The sequence below is a fragment of the Carassius carassius genome, chromosome 14, assembly GCF_963082965.1.
Source record: "Carassius carassius chromosome 14, fCarCar2.1, whole genome shotgun sequence".
Taxonomy (NCBI): domain Eukaryota; kingdom Metazoa; phylum Chordata; class Actinopteri; order Cypriniformes; family Cyprinidae; genus Carassius; species Carassius carassius.
Window position 1 is genome coordinate 13446280 of NC_081768.1, and position 20267 is coordinate 13466546.

A 20267-nucleotide genomic window follows, 5' to 3' on the forward strand; every position below is an offset into this window, starting at 1 on the left:
ATAGATAGATAGATAGATAGATAGATACTGTAGATAGATAGACAGATAGATAGATTTAATTTTTTTATTTATTTATTTATTTTTTGCCGTTTTTCACTGCTTCTCTGCAGGATAAAAGAGTTTCCTCTTCTCTGGATGATGGATGACCCTGCTGCTATTTTGGGGGCTGATGGGGTATTGCCTCTGTGGAGATCAGCATATAAAAGATGTAGTCAGCATCGGTCTGACACTGCTGTACTATTCCGTTAATAAAGCTCACAGAAATATGGAGGGACGTTCTGCCACACACCAGAAACAGACACGCTATATATTCTTCAACCAATTGTGCCTACACTTAATACTTGAGTCAGCATCCTGTGAGGATCTCACAGATAATTTCCTGCCTGTCTCTCTGTGTGCTGTCCAATCGCCCATTTATACCCTGAAAAGTGTACTTCATAGGTTATTCTGCCATTACAGTCGACCAATTCACTTTTTTTTTCTTTATCAGAACAGACATTAATGGATTAATTTCTTAGGATAAATATTTGTATATGTTTTTTAGTTTGTAATATTAATTTCTATATAATATTATATTGTGTATTATATAAAATATTGTGTGCAGTGAGCAGTGAACACTGCATAGGGGTTCTGCTTCCTGTGTCTCGCTCTGCTAATTGCATTATTCTGGGTTCAGTGATATTGATAGTAATATGGGACCTGTTATAAATAAGCTCCATTAAATTAATTCCTTGCTTCTGAATGAGCTTCAGGTTCATTGTGTTTTGCAGGAGGTACAGATGTTAATGAGAAATTCAAGCATTCAGCATGTTGGAAAAAGCCACAGTTGCACTAATGACTGAACCCTGAGGAGTCACTGTTATTACTTGTAATTTCAAATCAGCCCACACTGTTTGATTGTGAGCTGCTTTTTACGTAAGGTGCTGGAAGTGCTGTGCTTTTGTACTGCAATCTAACAAGTGTGTTAGCTTATTTTCTGCATAGTGAATATCATAGTCCAGTGTATGAGGTTAAATGATATTTGGACACATTCTCTGACAGTATAATGTTTGATGTGATGTTACATATGCGTTCACATAAGATGCATTCAAAATGTCATTTTAATCGGATTTCAAACCACATGTCGTTGTTTACAACACAAAAAAGGAATAAACCATAAACAAACCATAACTAATATTTTAATAATTATTATTTAATAATATTTTTTTATTTTGATTTGTAGAGACTGATAAAAGCAGTCAGGTATCTGTGGAGATATCACAGTGTCTCCCGTTAGGACATTGAAGTCCCAGATAGAGTAGGGTGCTATGGTCTGGTCTAGCCAGAGATATAACCCTATTAATCCTGCAGCAAAAGAGCTGCGGTATAGTAATTTTAGTCCTGATAGAAGCTACTTTATCTTCCACTCTATTTCCATGCCCAGCAGGTAGATTATGCCATACTTCAGTGAACTACTCATTTAGCAGTGAATGTCTCATTTCACTTTCCTCTTTCTCTTCCATTGTCTTCTCTCTTCTTCCTAACCCTTTGAGGATTATGTTATTCCATTTAAACCACCTGTCTTATGTTCCCCTCCTGTGCCAAACCTTATTTCAGACAATTTCAATTGTTTTTCTCGCCACTTCCATGAGAAAGAATTCTTTCTCTTGTTTCATATATTCTACAGATATTTATTTTCCCTCCCCAAGGGCATCTCTTCTTGTCTAGTCTTCTCTGTTAACAAACATTGCATAACATTATCCATTATATCACCCGGTCTATAAAGCAAGACCAGCATGTTGCATAACCAGTTCCGTTATTAATTATGTGCTATTTGTGCTGGTACCTCTTTTATGCTTATGACCAAACCTAGAGCAGTTGCATAAAACCCACCTGCTCTACTTATCTCGTATTTCATTTGAGGTATTTGTCTCTTCCAAAAATGCAGTTTTAATTCTCAGTGGGTTCTATTCAACAGAACACTTAATTGACACTTAATTGAGTTCTCAGTTTTGTTTCTCTTAGGGTCCAAAGTTAACACTTCACAAGTAGTGAGTGGCTTTGGTGGGATAAGAAAACACTTGGCCTGTACATTTATATGGAACATAATACATGGTTTCAGTCAAGTTCTATTCAAACTGTAAAATCATATTAGCATCTTTGATCATGTATCATCATAAAAATAGATAGTTGTTGACAATAAAGTCACAGTTTAGATCTATTAAATTCATATAGGATTTATAGCCCAGGTAATTTAACTTAAAAAAAACCGGATGAAATTACAAATACACACACACACACGCACACACATATGTATATGTACACATATGTGTATTTTTATTTTTCCTGTGGATGGTGCTGAATCTTTTTCACTAGAGACAGAAACATGCACCTGCAGCCCTCTTGATTTAACACCACTTTTCCCCAGCACAGTTTTTTTTAAGGATTCAAAGAAGAGAGCAAAAACTAACATCTGCTGGCAACCTACCTACCTTCTTTACCTGCAGACAGAGGAAAAACCATAAACATGACACAGATCGAATAAGCAAGAGATAATGTTCAGTTATTCAGTCATTTTAACAAAATGAACTCTGACTGGGCGATCAGGATCAAAATGCAAAGTGGACATTAAACCAGCACTTTGTAGGAAATTGGTTGCCCAAAACAACCATCAAATATGCTTTTTATTGGTCATAATACAAAAATATCTGACGGCGGAATGCCACAGTTGACCATTTGGAGTATTCCAGAGAGCCGTGTAATATTTGAAATGCTGTACTGACGTTGCTTACTCCCTGTTCAGCAGGATCCTGTGTAGCACTGTTAGGATGACAGATCTTTCTACACCTAGATTATGGTTGTGCAGAGAGGTTAGGGTGTCAGCTAACCATGCATTTACTTGTCAGATTTACATTACACATTTCTGTTTTATTCCTCAGGGAACAGGGAGCAAGTTACAGCCCACTGCATGTGCTGTTTGAGTTATAAACTCAGATTTACATTAATAATGTATAGTTTTAGCCTATATAGGCTACAATGGAATCCTACAGTGAAAATTAAATATTATTTATTTATCTTATAAAATGATAAAAAAATTATGGGCTGCACTAAATTGTGATACCATTACTGACACAAGATCTGCTGCTTCGTACACATTCACAAGCCATTACACCATACGTCAACCGTGAACTACTTGCACTGCAAGTCGGGGGAAGAGTAGTAACCCTTTCAGAATGATACAGTTTTTATGCTCCAAAAGAGAGAGGTGTGTGTGCGTGTGTATGAGATGGAGCGAGAGAACTTGGATAGACAGGCTCCCTGGCTACTGTATCCTTACATGGACAATGTCAATAAAAGCTTGACAGATTTGGCCCATATGCTTTCCCTCAAAATATCATTAATGCCATAAAAAGCCAGAGGTAGAAGATGTGAGCGTTTGTATAGACATATGTCTGGAACTGAGAGAGTGTGTGTGTGTGTGTGTGTTCTGTCACTCTGGTACTGAATGGAAACTCTTTTACGTGCAGATAAAGCTGGAAAAATCTCATCAGCTGTTTTAGTTTTAGACAATTCTGCCATAATCTTCCCATGTTAATACAATTTGGTGTCAATATAGTTTTGCTGTTACCCAACCAGCTTTTCATGTGTCCTTATGATGCTTGTGGTTTCTCCAGTGATGAAAATACCCCTCTGATGCGGCAGATTTACTGCTGCAGCCGGGGTGAAAATTAACCCCAAGTCTACAATAGAGTTTCGGCACACTGCTTGTAAACAGTCCAATTAAAGCAAGCTGTGGAGAACACTTTAGTGGGTTTTGCAGTGACCCCATGCATTAGTAAAGTGTGAGGGCCCTCCAGGGACAAAATTGCATTTGGAGGAAAAGAAAGTGAGACAGAGATTATAATCTTAGGCAGCTTTCAAAGTCAGCTGACACTATTAATTTGCCACATATTTTAAGTATTCTTTATGTTATATGCTGCATATATGCAAAGTATATACACTACCATTAGAAAGTTTGGGGTGATTGGATTTTTGGTTAAAGAAATTAATAATTGTATTTATTTATTTGTTTATTTATTTATTATTCAGTTTGCTTTAAATTTATCAAAAAATGGAAGGTAAAAATGTTACATTATTATAATTTGTTAAAATCTGCTCTTTTTAACTTTCTATTTATCAAATATATCAAAAAAATGAAGAAACACCACATTTTTTTAAAAGAACAGATTACAAGATTAAATTACATTTTAAAAATACATTAAAATAGAAAAACGTTGTTTTATAATATTTCACAATATTACTGTTTTACTGTATTTTTTGATCAAATAAAAGCATCCTTGATGAACAAAAGAATCTACTTTAAAAAAATAAATAGATAAATCTTACCAACTCCAACATTTTGATCCGTAGTCCTTCTCACTCTATCTCTCTCTCTATCTCTCTCTCTCTATATATAATATATATATATATATATATAATCTTTCAGGAACCCGGCTGTTCTGTTTAGGTGGAAAAATTCCTATTAATTGCTTATTAAATAATTAATTACCACCAATTAAAGCATTTAACTGTGACAGTAAGTGACAGGCCTCAATATAAACAGCTTTTCTGACGGAACATTAAGAGCAATTTTCAGAGGTTTAACGGTGTTCTTTGAACTAGATATCAAGAGTTTCTTATCAGATGTTTTCAATCTGTCCACCCAGAGCTGGAATTGTTGACTGTACCATCTTACCCTAAAAACAGAGTGTGTGTGTGTAAGTGAAAATTTTCCTTCTTGAACATACATTAGCTTCACTTAAGCTGTAATGACTCTTTCACTCCTCTTATCCTTCCATGAAGCATGTCTCAAGTTCTTCCTGTATTATTTCTTGTCTCCCATTCTAATTTACCTTTGTCAACCAGAGGAAGCGTGTCAACACCACACAGCCAGCCGTGACAGAGTCTTTCCTGTGAACATTTGTGTTTGAGTGTGTTTGTGTGTTTAATGGAGCTAGTGGAGCGGGACCGCCAACAGTGAGTGTGGGATTTCATGGTGTGGTTGAACTTTCTGGGGTGAATGAGTTCAAAGTGTTTGTAAATGATGAAAATTTTCATCTGTCTGAAGTCTTATTGAGCAATAGAAGATTGGCGAATAGCAGCTCTTCTTTTCTAAGCTATCCTTCACCACTTGTTTGCCTACAGTAAATGATTTTTATATATTTATTATTTATATATACTGTATACAATATATTCTTTCCTTTTAAATCAGCTTGATTTAATATTTTATATGGTTTCAATTTTGTATTTTCTTTTTTAATAGCATTGGTCAAGAGCTGTGAAGAGCAGCCATAGAACACAGAGGCAATGAAATTTAAGGCTGATAAAAAGAAGGACAGTCTAGAGAACGTCTGAAGAGTGGAGTGAGTCTCAGTAAATGGGTGCTTGAGGACAGGTATATTTGAGCTTTCCAGACTGATGTGGTCTTTCTTCACAGCACAGTAGCAGTCACTGTTATCTCTTCATGGCTCAGTGCTTGAAGTCTTGGCTTTAACCTCAGCATCTGTTCTTTCGTCTCATTACATGTATATTTACAAAGTTACAAAGTTACAAAGTTACAATACATGAGAAGTTGATATCCTTCGTTGTGAAATGCTTTACTCCATTAACAACAAAACAGCATTTTGCTAAATATTGTATACATTTAAGCATTTGACAGACACTTTTATCTTACAAACGAATAGCGTTCAGCATACAGCATTTATGAGCTTTATTTTATTTTAAGTTTCAAAAATTCTAAAAGTAAATTTTAGGATTTTTTAAGAATTAATAAATATATATTTTTTAATTTACTTTATTTTATTTATTTTTATTTTATATTTTTATTTATTTTTAAATAAATATAATATAAGTATTATGACCATTACTGCATTTTTATTTATAATAAATACAAATATATATTTAAAAATGTATATATTCATTACTACAGAACCATTTAAAGTTAAGAAGGTTAAAAATGGAGAAGAATATAAATGATAGCCATTTACAGTGCATCGCTTGAAGTGCACACTTTTCACAATTCTTTTAAATTTATGTTGATAAGAAACATTGCCAGACTAAACATCTCTTGAGATTACTTTGAGAAGTGAGTAGATCATTCCACTCAGGTCTCCACGTGTTTTTTTTTTTACCCCATATTGTTTTTTCTTTGTCTTTGTGTGATAGTTTGCATCGTAGGACACAAGCTGGTTAGCACCAGCAACTGTAGAGCAGAAAGAAAGAGAGAGAATGAGACAGGCTGAGGTGTTTGATGAGAACCTGCTGCTGTTTCCTTCTATGCCAGGAGCGTTTATGAACCCTGTCAAGTGCTAGAGCTCACCAGCTTCCCCAGGTCTGGATCCTGTTAGTGCAGGATTTGTGCTCATCACATGGAAAAGAGCTTGTGCGATTCCTCCCACTTCTCCTAATGGTACCCAAAAGGGAAAGGAAAGGAAAAGACAGAGGGAGGGAGAGAAAGAGCGTGAGCAAAATGTCTCCTGGCCCACACCTTCAAAGCCAAGCTATACTGCATCATGGAAATTTGGCGCCGTTCCCCAGCCACGATGGTGACGTTGAATACACATAAGAATCATTACACTAACTCTCCTTTGTGTACTTTTTCGTTGCTCCTTCTTGTGCTCGAAGAAGCATTATAGGATAGCTCTATTTGTCTACCTAACAGTTGCATCTTACAGCTTCTGTACCAAATTATATTTTACAGAAATCTGATGCTTTACAAGTCTAAAAAAGAAAATTTTGTGCATACCCAGATGACATCATTTTAATGGCTTTTGCTATATTATTTTATATTTGCTGAAAGAGTTTGGATACTCTAAAATGATGGTAATTTATTTGTATACTAACATTCAAAAGTTGCAGTAACATACAGTAAGTTTAAAAAAATAAATTAATACTATTATTTTTTGTAATAAATTGAAGAATTCTAAAATTTTAAAAACAAAAATAATTTTAAATATAATGCTATTGGTTTTAACACTATATTAATAAAAATAATCCTGAAAAAAAAGTAATAAAAAAGTAACAAAAATTGATAATAATAAATGATTCTTGATCACCATGACTGCTGAAAATTCAGTTTGGCATTACATGAATAAATAACATTTTACAATATATAAAAATATATAAAGGTTATTAAAAAAAAACAACAACAAAAAAAAAATTATGCATTTAGCAGACGCTTTTATCCAAAGCGACTTACAGTGCATTCAGGCTATCAATTTTTACCTATCATGTGTTCCCGGGGAATCGAACCCCCAACCTTGCAACACATTTTACATTTTAAACTATTTAAATGTCAAAATTATTTAAATGAGGACTATTGTTTATAATAAACCTTTTTAAATTGTGTTTTTTTTTTATCAAAACATAGCTTTGGTGAGCAGAAGAGAAAAAAATCAACCACACACTTTTAAAGGGTAACTTCCCAAAAGATAATAGCTCAAAGAAATAAAGGCTAAAGTGTATCATGTATTTTATTTGCCTTGCCTTTACAGCAAGAATATACATACAATGTAAAGGCATGATTTAGTAATGACCATCATAATCTCAGCGAATGGTAATTTAAATGAATTATTATAAATTATTATTTTGTATTAATTAAATGATTAAGTGTTTCCATTCAATTTAGTGAACTTTAGCTGGATGCTCTCAGGGCTTTGGATGCCTATGGCTGCGTTGTGTTTTGTTAAGTAGTTGCTTAGAAATGAAACAGAGTGTTTCATCTAGCCGATCAGCCTTGTAAGACTTCTGAGTGGATTGTATAAACAGCGGGATTAGTTAGTAGGCTTTTGGTAGGCGAACATCCTGTCTGTTCCTGCTCCCTGTCCTCCTCAAGACAAACTGCTGGAGGCAGAACGGGGAGGAACAGCATAGCTCATCCTCACCTCCACCCTCCTCCCCGATGAAGTGAGGCTTAAAAAGAAACCCAACCGCTGTGGTGTCTGGGAGGCTGCAGTTACGATGATGCTGTATGAACTTTATGAGCTTACATTTTGTTTTATTTGTCTATAAGGAAGTGATTAGTGAACTGCCCCCCTCTGTAAAAGTGCTGGGGGGAGTTGTAGTGGGGCGAGGGTCTCAAAGCTCTTGAAAAAAAACTACTTTGGGACCTACACACATGCACTAGTGTACTTGCTTAGAATGTAGAATATAGAGATATTATATTGTATATTATAAAATATACTTATGTTTAGTAAGGATATGTTTAATTGATAACTCTATGGACTATTGAACTATTTATGTAAATCAAAGTGAACCCAGAATACGTTTTAATGTTAACAATGGATATTTTGACATACCATGTTCTTTTCTATAATTATCTGGTAGCCTTTCAATTTTAACAGAAGGTCATGAACCTGATTCGCCTCTGTGTGTTGTAGCCAGAACATCATATTGATGCAGCAGTGGCATTATGTGATCAGCTTCAGGACCCTGGACAGCACCATGTCTGATTAGACTCAACCTCATGTTAAAAACACCATCATTTCTCACCTTATACAGTTTCAGGTGTGTTCAGTGTTATTGTCTGTTATCTCTGATATAATATTAGTTGTATTCTGTAAACGGTGCTATATTTTTGGGAGCAGTTATCTTTAAATGTACTTTCTAAAGAACAGAAACATAGTTTTGTTACTATTATTTATAATTGTGCAACTTTCTAATCATGCAAAACAACATGAAAAATTAAACAACACATATGATATGTATCATATGATATTAAACAAGGTAATACTGAGGGTTACTCCGAACAGTGTAGATAGGAACAGATTTACAGAAAAATTTGTCAGAAAAGTTAAAATTATTAAAAATGTAATTTCTTTACAAAGAGAAATTGCTAGATGAAAACCACTATATTCTGTTTCAAACTTTCACAAAGCATCTTTAGGTTATAATAACATTAATAATTAAAATCCAGGTTCTGATTTTCAAAGATTTATTATAAATTTGTATTCTTTTTTGACAGCCTCTGAACTTGGTCAATACTAATTATATTATATCATAATCAATACTTATATACAGGCAGTGGACTAAAAATACATCCATCAGTAATCGCTTCAAAAAGGAATTCAACGGGTCATCTTGTTAATGCTATAAATTAATTACAGCAATAAAATAAATTTTCATCCTGAACAAGAACATGAACAACAAGATCACATTAGACCACAGAAATTTCTTACATTCAACTTCCAAAAGTGCATTCATCTTTGCCATGTTACATTCATTCATTTGACTAGTGCTATGTGCTGTATTAACAAAAACATAAATGGCATTAAAAAAAACACTAACACTGACAAGCTACGCAATATCACGTTCATAATTGAATGCGATTCATCTAATGAATGTGATATAGCGCAGCTTTTCAGTGAACTACGGCTCTGTGTATTAAATGTTGTTACATCTAAAAGCACGTGATGGAGATTTACCGGTACTATTAATCACAGAACCGGCTTTACTAATGAGATGCGGATGACAATCACATGCGATTTATCGTGCAGCCCTTGTTTGTTGATCATAAAGTACAAAGTAGAGGAGTAAAACTAAGATGAAGAGTGTATTCAGAGCACCAGCATTACTGTCTAGAGTGCGTGGAATGGTGCACTGTGATTGGTTGTGCGGATATATCGCATTCTGCAAAAAAAGGGAGACTGGCACTTGTCGCAGTTTGGGAAAAAAGGGAGAAAACAATACCTAAAATCTCTGTGAATATTGCATTTTGCATAAAATGAAAAATTGACTTTTCAACACTGACCAGAAACAATACTCACTTTGGCAGAAACCTTTTTTTTTTTTTTAATGGCGTTTATCGTGTTTTGGAACAAAACTCTTCATATATATATACACATACACACACAACTCTGAAGTGCTGGGATAGATTTTGTGGAGGCGAACTGCTGTGAAATGCATCCCATATATATTTAAAAACTTTGTACAAGATGTACTTTTTGGTGGTCAAAGGTATGACAATGAATATCTGTTCTGTTATTTGAAGGTGGATCCCTGTTTTTCTCTTTGATATGCATCTATGTAGTTGTCCTTGTTCTCAAATCCTCAAATATGCTCAGCAGTTGCTGCTGGAAGAACAGTAGATCAAAGAAATTAATTTATGAAGCTTGATTCACACTGGTCGTACATGAATATAAAGTAGTTTGTGTATTTGTTCTTGTTGTTGCAATGTCGTGTGTTTACATTGATTTGAATAAAAGACATCCAGCCTCACGCTGCTCTGTATTCACACTCTCTGGAGGCCTGCATGCATTCAGCCAGCCACATTATAACTTCTCTCAAACCTTAGTGAGCTATTATTAGGCTTCATCTTTGATCAGCTCTGCACACTGCCACCTCAAATAGCCGTATAGTCTGTTTGCTGGCAGTTAACGAAGTTAATTAAAAATCCCCAGTGCAATTTGAGAACAATTAAACTCCAACAAACTTGTCTTTTCCTGCCAACTCTAAGCATACGCCTGACTGGCCTGTGTTCTTTTTATAGTGCACCCATGGTTGCATTATATTGATATTCCTCAGTTAATCTGGTTTTGTTCTAAATCCCTAACCCAAGTTTAAAACTTCTACAATTAGTTCAGCCTTACTTACAAAAGAACAGATTTCTGTTTTTAAAAAATCTCCCATTGACTTTCAACTGTTCAGACTGTTAGAACAGAACCAAATGTTGAGCATTCAAGAAACAAGAGTGATGAAGTCATTATACTGTTTGTTGAATTGTACTTTGGTCTTCTGTCTTGCATCTGTTTGCATACTGAATTGTGATTGGCCCTGAATGGTACAGTGATTGTACAAACTCTTCTGAGCAGCTGACAGAAAACAAGACGTGTTGCAGTTGTGAGCACTTGTGTTTCCGTCAGGAAAAGAAAATCTAACTGCTCTCTGAATTGCTCGTGACTTGTATGCTAGTGTGCTAGTTTTGAGAGTTTTCAGAGGAAGCAGTTCAGCATTGGGTTAAGATAACAAAATTAAGCTGTGTCATGACCTATCTAAGTTTTAAAGGGAATCGTGCACACAATGCAGTAATGGTCAGTTTTGTCTAGCTGCCTCAGATGGACTTTATGGCTATGTTTCGTTCTCACAACTGGCTTCACTGAACCTGGAACAGCAACATGCAGTGTTAGATGACAGCCCTAATTATTCATGACAGGCCTGTATTCAGCCAGCCAGAGGAATGCTCAGGAACGCAGCAGACTGAAAAAACATCTTTAATTTAGCACAGAGTAACAATTATAATTACTGATCATACAGTCAGTGTCCAGTTATCAAATAAATACAAGTACATACTTTCACACAAACATATTCAGCATCTGGAGTGAAAGTAATACAAGCATTTTCCCTTCGCTCTGTCTGCTGCTGATCCATCATTCTTTCTTACTTTCATACTCCTGAACTCTGGATTTGTGATTAAAAGTAATTCACTGTCAATTGCTGCAAAAATCAAGGGTGCTAGTATGGTCCTGCTGCTTTAGTTTTGTCAGTCAAACTCCTTGTGAAAAAGAATTCAGCGGTTCTTTAACTTTAAAGTGGTGTTACCCTAAGAATCACTAAAATACCTGACTGAATCTGAATTCATCATTATACTATGATATCACTGTCTGGCTTGCAAATGATTCAGACCCCTGTGTAACCTATGAAAAGCCCATTTGATTGTGGAGGCATCAATCAATAGCCAGTGCCTTTCATGATGTCAGGGCTCCGCAGGGACATTCAGTGCCACCTCCTGATTGTGTGTTATTGCTGTCATTAACCCTTGGCCCGTATGAAGCTCTGGTCAGAGGTCTGAGTTGTGTTTTACGCTCTGTTCCAGCTGCAGTGGAAACAGCAGCCAGTGTCCAGACCTTCCTGTTCAGACTGAGGAGAACCATTAGAGGTTCAAGCCAAATCAGAGCCAGATGTCCACATGCTATTTGTACAAGCCATTCAATAATTCACAGAGCAGCCATTATAACTCAGGCTGTATGGTGTTGTGGATGCTGGACTACTCATGCTATATTTTATATTAATCCAATGGAAAATGAATTATCGTGTTCATCTTGTCAGGAACGCAAATGCTGAAATCCAAAGCAGACAACCATCTGAAACACAGAAACATCCCAACGCAATCTCTTCTCTTCTCTTCTCTTCTCTTCTCTTCTCTTCTCTTCTCTTCTCTTCTCTTCTCTTCTCTTCTCTTCTCTTCTCTTCTCTTCTCTTCTCTTCTCTTCTCGCATCTTCTTGCATCTTCTCACATCTTCTCACATCTTCTCACATCTTCTTACATCTTCTCACATCTTCTCTTCTCTCCTTGCATCTTCTCTCCTCTACTTGCATCTTCTCTTCTCTTCTCTACATGCACCATCTTGCATCTCGCATTTTCTCTTCTTGCATCTCTTCTCATATCCTCTTGAATCTTCTCCTATCTTGTTGCATCTTCTCACACCATTTCTTCCCTTCGATTCTCCTCTTATCTCATTTTCATCTCATTTCTTCTCATAAATTCTAGTTTCTGCTCATCTCATCCTACCCTCTCACCTACTCTCCTCTCTCAACAGGCTGTATTGTATTGTCGATGCTGGATTACTCATGCTATATTTTATATTATGTAATCCAATGGAAAATGAATTATAGTATTCATCTTGTCAGGAAAGCAAAGACTTTTCTTGTCTTCTTGCCTCATCTGATCTCCTCTTCTATCATTTTCATGTCTTTTAATTCTTCCTAGTTGCTTTCATCAGCAGTCTTATTATATGCTGTTCTTTACATAAGTTGATTGTGTGTTTGATGTGGTAGACAGCAACACCGTCCTCTACCGTGTCATGTTTTTATCAGACAGTACACACTGCAGGTGGCCTGGCTCATGGAGGAATATTTGAAATTCCAAATCATCATTGTCTGTCTGAATGCTTCTCAAAGTCAAAACAGCAAATGAAACAACACAGTCTCATACAGTTTCTCTCTCTCACACAGACACTGAGGCGAACAGAAACAGGTGTTCAGCCCACTATATGCTACTGTAACCTTTCTCTCCCTCATTTTCTCACTCTGTTGCATTTCAAAGCAGCAATATTACAAAATTGCAAGCTGACATTTGCATACAGATACTCTCTCGCACATTCACATGCACAGGCCACTGAATTGTTAGGTGGTGGTGTGTTTTGTCTTGCTGTTGAAAAGAGGTCTCTGGGGTTCAGAGCTTTGAAAGCTCAGATGTCTGGGTCTTTGGGAGCCTGGCGCTGTGACCACACGGCTCTGAATGCTAAAAGACACATTGTCTGGCCTGAGCGTTTAGCAGAGTGCTGGTACCTGCAGCTGTTTGTTCAAAAAAGTCATTTCTTACCGGTCCAGTATTTTCATTTTCCCCCACATCTGACTGAGAAATCTCTCAAATGTCTTTAAAAAAATGTGTCTGGGTACATGTACAATGCAAAAGTCTATGATTGCTTTCAATTATACTTGAATGCGTTGACATTATTTATGTCAGCAAATTTTCTTGGTTCAATTGAAGTACAGTGCATGTGCTAGGTTGAGAAGGTGATGCAACTTGAGTGTTGCTGTTATTTAAGCAAAAGGGATCAACTAAATATAACTAAACTTCATGTACATTTTCACTTTTTGCTCAAATTTTTATGCTGACAATATAATTAGTCATGAAAACAAATGTTAAATTAAAAAGGAGTGCAAAATAGAATCATTTTCAATATTGGACTCAGAAGCATTTTCAATATTGGATTGGAGTGTTTTGAATCAGTGCTACTGTTTTGTGTGTCTATTGGTTTACAGTAATGATTGTAGCAGAAGCACTTTTTTTTAGGCACATTGTGTGTGTGTGTGTGTGTGTGTGTGTGTGTGTGTGCGTGCGTGCGTGCGTGCGTGTGTGTGTGTGTGTGTGTGTGTGTGTGTGTGTGTGTCCGTATGCATGTTTAAATGCAATAAACATGTTCTAGTTGAATAGCATGACACCGGTTTGAGGATAATGGTTGTGGTCTGCTATTACCACCAGGATATGGAAAGCGCTATATCCTGCAATGACTCATAAACTCTGTCACGATCCAGTCTTTGGGGATTGTAATACTATGGAGTGTTATGAGATTCACAGAAGCCCTCACACTAACTGAAAAAGTCTGGTTTGTGTGGGTGTGCATGTGTTAGCCAAGCACTAAAAGGGTGAGGAGTAGGTCAGACAGACTGTGTCTCACTGACAAAAAGAGAAAGAAAGACAGAGGAACAGGTGAGGGCTGTCAGCACAACTGTTATAACAGCTGTTAACACATTTACATACAAATTCCACAACTAGTTTGTCATTGATCACAGACAGATACACAACTGATAAATAAACACATCCCAAACTCTTTACACTTCATCTGTTACAGCATGTATGATGCTTAGTTATGTCTTTGTGTTGTTGCATTAATAATTATAGAATGATCATTCAAAAATTTAGGGAAATATAGAGACTTTTGAGTCTTTTCATGAATTAAAATGGATGTATCATGGACAACAAGATCTGCCTTGCTGTTTACAAATGAAAGTGTACAGCTAGATTGATCATTCAGGAATCATTTAGGAATCAATCGTTGCATTCAGAAACAATAGTATAAACTACGCTGGGTTAAATAGAGGATTGCCAGTCATAAATGAGCTATCAAATCTAATTTGCATACATTTATATTCAAATAAAACTGTAAAAACTCCAATGCCCTTAAATAAACATTTCTTAAAAAGTCTCTAATGCTTACCTAAATTTATTCGATCAAAAATACAATTAATATAGTGATATTGTGAAATATTATTACAGTTTGAAATAATTTAGAATAATACATTTGCTCAGTGTTTTTTTTTTTTTTTTGCAAAACTCTACACAAACACGCCATCATCTATGTTCTCATTCAGAAAACACAAACACACTACTATATAATCAACTCAAGCATCAAAAAATGAACTCAAACAGCACATTTATGCACGTGAGAACAAGAAGTAGCAAAACTGATGACACACTACTCAGAATCTTAGGATGATATACACAGGAGCACAAGCGATTATGAGTTTTGGAAACTGAATCCTGGTAGTGGGAAACAAATAATAGGAGGGGAAAATAAAAATGAAGGGGATGAAATACAAATCACTATGTTGACCATGTTTTTCTGCATGGACTGACCATGAGGGAAGTTGGCCTACAGGATCATCTACAAGGTTTCAGTCCTACTTATCCATACAATATAATTACAGTACATACTAGCAGTACTTCAGATGAGGGAACTTTCATTGTTCTATGTACAGTAAATACTGTAGCACACGTTGTAAACCCTCAAACTCATTACTGTTGAATTGATTTGTTGCCAAGTAGTCCTTACATGTACTGCATTTGTGCAGAACTGAGAGACGACTAACTAGGGGGAGGCAGAGAAGTCTTTTGTCAGAAGGCTACGAAACTGCCATAACAAAAAAGGATACTACCAATACTGTAATGCAAATTGACAGAGAATGAATGAATGTATTTATTGAATTATTCATTCATTCATTCATTCGTTCATTCATTCATATCCGGCAGCCATATCACCCTGGAGCCCAAGACCGGTTTCCCACTGAAGCTAAGCAGGGCTGAGCCTGGTCAGTACCTGGATGGGAGACCTCTTGAGAAAACTAGGTTGCTGCTGGAAGAGGTGCTAGTGAGGCCAGCAGGGGGTGCTCACCCTGTGGTCTGTGTGGGTCCTAGCGCCCCAGTGTAGTGATGGGGACACTATACTGTCAACAAGCACCGTCCTTTGGATGAGACGTTAAACCGAGGTCCTGACTCTCTGTGGTCAGTAAAAATCCCAGGGTGTCTTTCGAAAAGAGTAGAGGTGTGACCTCGGCATTCTGGCCAGATTCACCCATTGATCTCTGACCATCATGGCCTCCTAACAATCCCCATATCTGCTGATTGGCTTCATCACTCTGTCTCCTCTCCACCAGTAAGCTGGTGTGTGGTGGGCGTTCTGGCGCACTATGGCTGCCGTCGCATCATCCAGGTGGATGCTGCACACTGGTGGTGGCTGAGGAGATACCCCCTGTCTATGTAAGCGCTTTGAGTGCCTAGAAAAGCGCTATATAAATGTAATGAATTATTATTATTATTATTATTATTCATTCATTCATTATTTATTTATTTTATTTCTGTAAAGTAACAAACATATTCCACTGTGTTTACTGAATATTCAGTTGTTTGGCCTTTGAACTTTTCTCTTTTAGTGCTTTTCATTTACTGTAAGATCTCTTTAGAGTTGCACAATGACAGTAAACTTTTCATAAGTTATTGCTGAATTTTACTGTATTTGCAACCCACTATTTATGCCGTATACTGTAACAGTCATTGACTAGCAAAAGGATTCCTATTTCCCAAAAGGAGTTTTTTTTAATAGTGTTTTTAAATGATCTCACTATTGTTCTCCAGACAGGAAAATAGTCTGTGTATTTGACAGGTTTGTGTATCATCTGAAGCCAAAGTTTGAGTCTGACAAAAGAGAACATGTTTTTGACTAAACTAAGTTTGCACAAGCTGGTGTTTAGTTGTGAGATTGTGTTTATAGTTGTGAGAAAATTGTGAATTGTTTCATGAATTGTGTGTTAGCAATCAAGAAAAATTGTAATACTGTAAAACTGACTATTTGAATCGGCTGTGTTAGCTTTGGAAGACAGTACTGGGATGCTCAAGGACCGTTTGGAAAACTGTTTCAGTGACATGATCCTAAATGTGACTCATATATAACATATTACATGCATGCAGTTTTGAGGCAGCTTTAATCGCCTTTTTGGTAACTTCATGACTAAACTGACCACGACATTGCATGCACTTAGTTTTTCACGCGTTGATATGAAATGATAAAGGCTGTGAGCCCAGTACCATTTCTGCGCTCGTTTGAATCGAGCCTGGCGCTGAAGTGAAGATGGAGTGCACGTCTGAAACATCTTCTGTTTGATGTGGTTGTAAAAACACTCTGCAATAGTTTGCTCCATCATTCTTTACTATTTCATATAAAATGCTGTTTTCAAAAGAATATTTAGTTTTAATTTTAGAAAGGATCTGTGTTGTGTTGTGTTGTGTTGTGTTGTGTTGTGTTGTGTTGAAACCCACTATTAGCTATGTAGAATCACTAAATGCTCAAAGTAAGAATTGTGTATTAATGTTTACATATGTATATGTGCTGCAAAAAGCTGCTTTCACTGGCAAAACGGGCCTAAGGGTCAGAGTGAGAGGGTCAGCAATGGTCATGTGAACAATTATGGTGCAGGAAACGAATTATAAGTGGACCTGAGATAGGAAAGAAATAATAATAATATACAAAATTACAGAAAATGGTTCCTTCAATTAAGAAGGAGGTGGAGGCTAAAGGTAAAATACAGAAAACAGTGCTGGATGTAAAAAAAAAACAGGCTCCCAGACACAATGTATTGACAGGAAACATAAGGACAGCAGTTGATGGAAGACACAGTGTTGTCTGCTAGTTCACTCGGACAGCATATGGCTGCATGTCTCACACAGCTGCATCTGTTTCTGAAAATAAAAAGTAAATCTCTGGTCTCCACCTCAGGCCAGTGTTCTTAATGGCCTGTTTATACAGGGTGAGAGCAAAATATAGAGAAACAACAGGACAGATACAGCATACTGCACCAGAGCGACAAGTATTGTATGTTCCTGTAAATAGCTCTCAAACAATAGCAGATTAGCCAGAGGGTGTTTGGTGTGTGCAGTTACACACACATCCATCATTAGTGAAACTCTGGAGCTTTAATGATGCTGAAAGTGATGATTTGTTAGGGAAGTTCTTTATGTGAGTGTGTCATTGAGGTACTTCAAAAGCTGTTATGTTTACTGGTCAGCTGCTAAAAGAGCTGTAGAAAAGCACCACCGGATTCAATTGCGATCTAATGCCTCTCTGAAAGCTCTCAGATTTAGTCTGTGATCTTTTACAGGGTTCACCCTGAGATTTGTTAAGGTGCTTTCACATCAGAACAAAGAAACCTTCAGTTTCATCTCACAGTTGAAGTCACACAGAACAGGATATAGTTACTTCAGTTACTTCAACTAATGTTTTTCATTTTTTCTTCCCTGGCAGGTTCACTTTGGTGTTTGGCTGTCTCGTTCTCTCTGTTTTCTCCACCATCCCTGCTCATATGGACCTCTCCAATCACTGTCTCCTTATACTGGTGAGACACACAAACTTACTGAATGTAGAAACAAAATACCCACCTGAAACACTAAGAGTCAATATGAATTGCTGTGTACAACGTCTTGGTTATGTATGTAACCCTCATTCCCTGAAGGAGGAAATGGATACGTCATATCATGACCGACAAATTGGGATCTCGCTTCGAGAGACCAATCTACTTCGAGTGTAAACTTAATGAGCCAATAGAAATTGCCATGCACTGATTGCATACAGTTGCTGCTGATCACAGCGTGAGCATAAAAAGGCAGCCAGTGCAACGTATACCAGGAGGAGCCGAGCTGGAAACCCATCCGCTCATTGGTGACGAGGGAACGAGGTTTACATACATAACCGAGACATTCTCTTTCAGTCGGTCACTATGAGTCACACCGTGACCGACGAATTGGGATCCCTTCCAAAGTGCCATGGATGCTGGCCCTTCCAGTGTCCTGTGCAAACCTCCTGCGCCCCTTTTTGTTGTAGGCCGGGGCTCTTGACAAGAAGACCAGTCACCATTGTTGTAGCACTACCCACTCAGTGAGATTGGATAACACTGGGAAAATGTACCCTTTCCACTTGGAACAGGAATGCTGCAGAAACCCCATCTTTCCCAAAGGAGGTTTCGGTAGCACTTACACCACGTCTGTCTGCCAAGTGGATGGAGGAACTCAACAGGGTCTACAGTACATACTCTCTGGAGCAGTTTTAGCAAGCTGACACTAAATTGGGGGCTCTCAACACAGGAGGATACCAGCTCCACACAAAGATTGTAGAATCTAGTAAAAATGTTGGGGGTCGCCCAGCATGCTGCTCCACAAATATCTGTCAGTGAGGTGCTATGAGCCAGCAACCAGGAGGATGCAACACTTCTAGTAGAGAGAGCTCGCAACCTGAGTGGGCAGGGCACACCCTATGCCTGATAAGCCTGGGTGAAGGCATCCACAATCCAGCGGGCCATCCCATCTGCTTACAGACGACCTTCCCCTTCTGCTGCCCCCCGTAACAGACAGAGAGCTGGTCTGAGGTCCTAAAGCTCTGTTTCCAGTTTAGGTAGCATCTCAAGGCTTGGACGTGACAAAGCAAAGCTATGGCTGGGTCTGCTTCCTCCAGGGGTAGCACTTGCAGGCTCAAGACCTGATCCCTGAAGGGAGTAGTGGGAACCTTGGGCACATAGCCGGGCCGGGGCCTCGGAATTACCTGGGAGTCAGCCAGCCCAAACTCTAGGCAAAAATCGTTGACCGATAATGTGTGCAGGTCCCCTACCCTCTTGATGGAGGCCAGTGCAAGCAGGAGCATAGTTTTAATTGATAGGAACTTCAGCTCAACGGACTGAAAAGGCTCAAATGGGAATATTTAACCTTCTCGCCCCCTAAGGAACCTGATGACCAGGTCATGCTTCCCTACTGATTTCCATTACACGGGGTCATGGTTAATAGAATAGAATAGAATGAGCTTTTATTGTCAGGCATGTTTACACATATGAGGAATTTGTGTAACAGAATAACAGTAACAGAACAAAAACACAGGAAAAAATAAAATAAAAAATAGAACAAGTAAATAAGGAATATACAAATTGACAATTGTGTGTACAGATATATAACAATAGACAGTTCTATGTACAGGTATATTATGTGCAAATTGAAAGTTAGCAGCAATTGCAGTGACATAAACTTTAAGATTGGAGGGAGGGAGCCTACGCTCCAACCCTTGGTCTTCTCAACGAGAAAAACACCACTCAATGAACAGGTTTAACTTCAAAGCATAAGCGTGTCTCATAGACGGTGCTCTCACTGAAGTATTGGTGTCAACTACCTCTTGGGGGTAGGTCACCTGGAACCTCTGCATACCGTTCAGGGACCAGACATGAAATTTCCAGAGGTCTGGATGTGAGCGGCACTGTGTGCCCCATCTCTTAGTCAGTAGATACTTCCTCAGAGGAATCTGCCAGGGAGGGGCTGTCACGAGGAACATTAGTTCGGGGATACAGGTACGAGTTGGCCCATACAGTGCCACAAGCAGGGCCTGCTCCTCATCCTCTCTGACCTTGCACTGCAATTGTGCAAGAAAGCTTACTGGGGGAAA

General features: G+C 37.6%; 1 protein-coding gene and 1 pseudogene across 3 annotated transcripts in view; both read left to right on the forward strand.

Moving 5' to 3' along the window:
- kcnq5a (potassium voltage-gated channel, KQT-like subfamily, member 5a) overlaps positions 1-20267 on the forward strand; it is a 125509-nt gene that overhangs the window by 72595 nt on the left and 32647 nt on the right. For all 3 annotated transcript variants that reach the window (XM_059566204.1, XM_059566205.1, XM_059566206.1), the window contains exon 2: positions 18093-18183. In XM_059566204.1, coding sequence (XP_059422187.1) covers positions 18093-18183 — 91 coding nt within the window. The remainder of the gene's footprint in view (positions 1-18092; positions 18184-20267) is intronic.
- LOC132157618 (5S ribosomal RNA) lies at positions 15540-15656 on the forward strand (annotated as a pseudogene).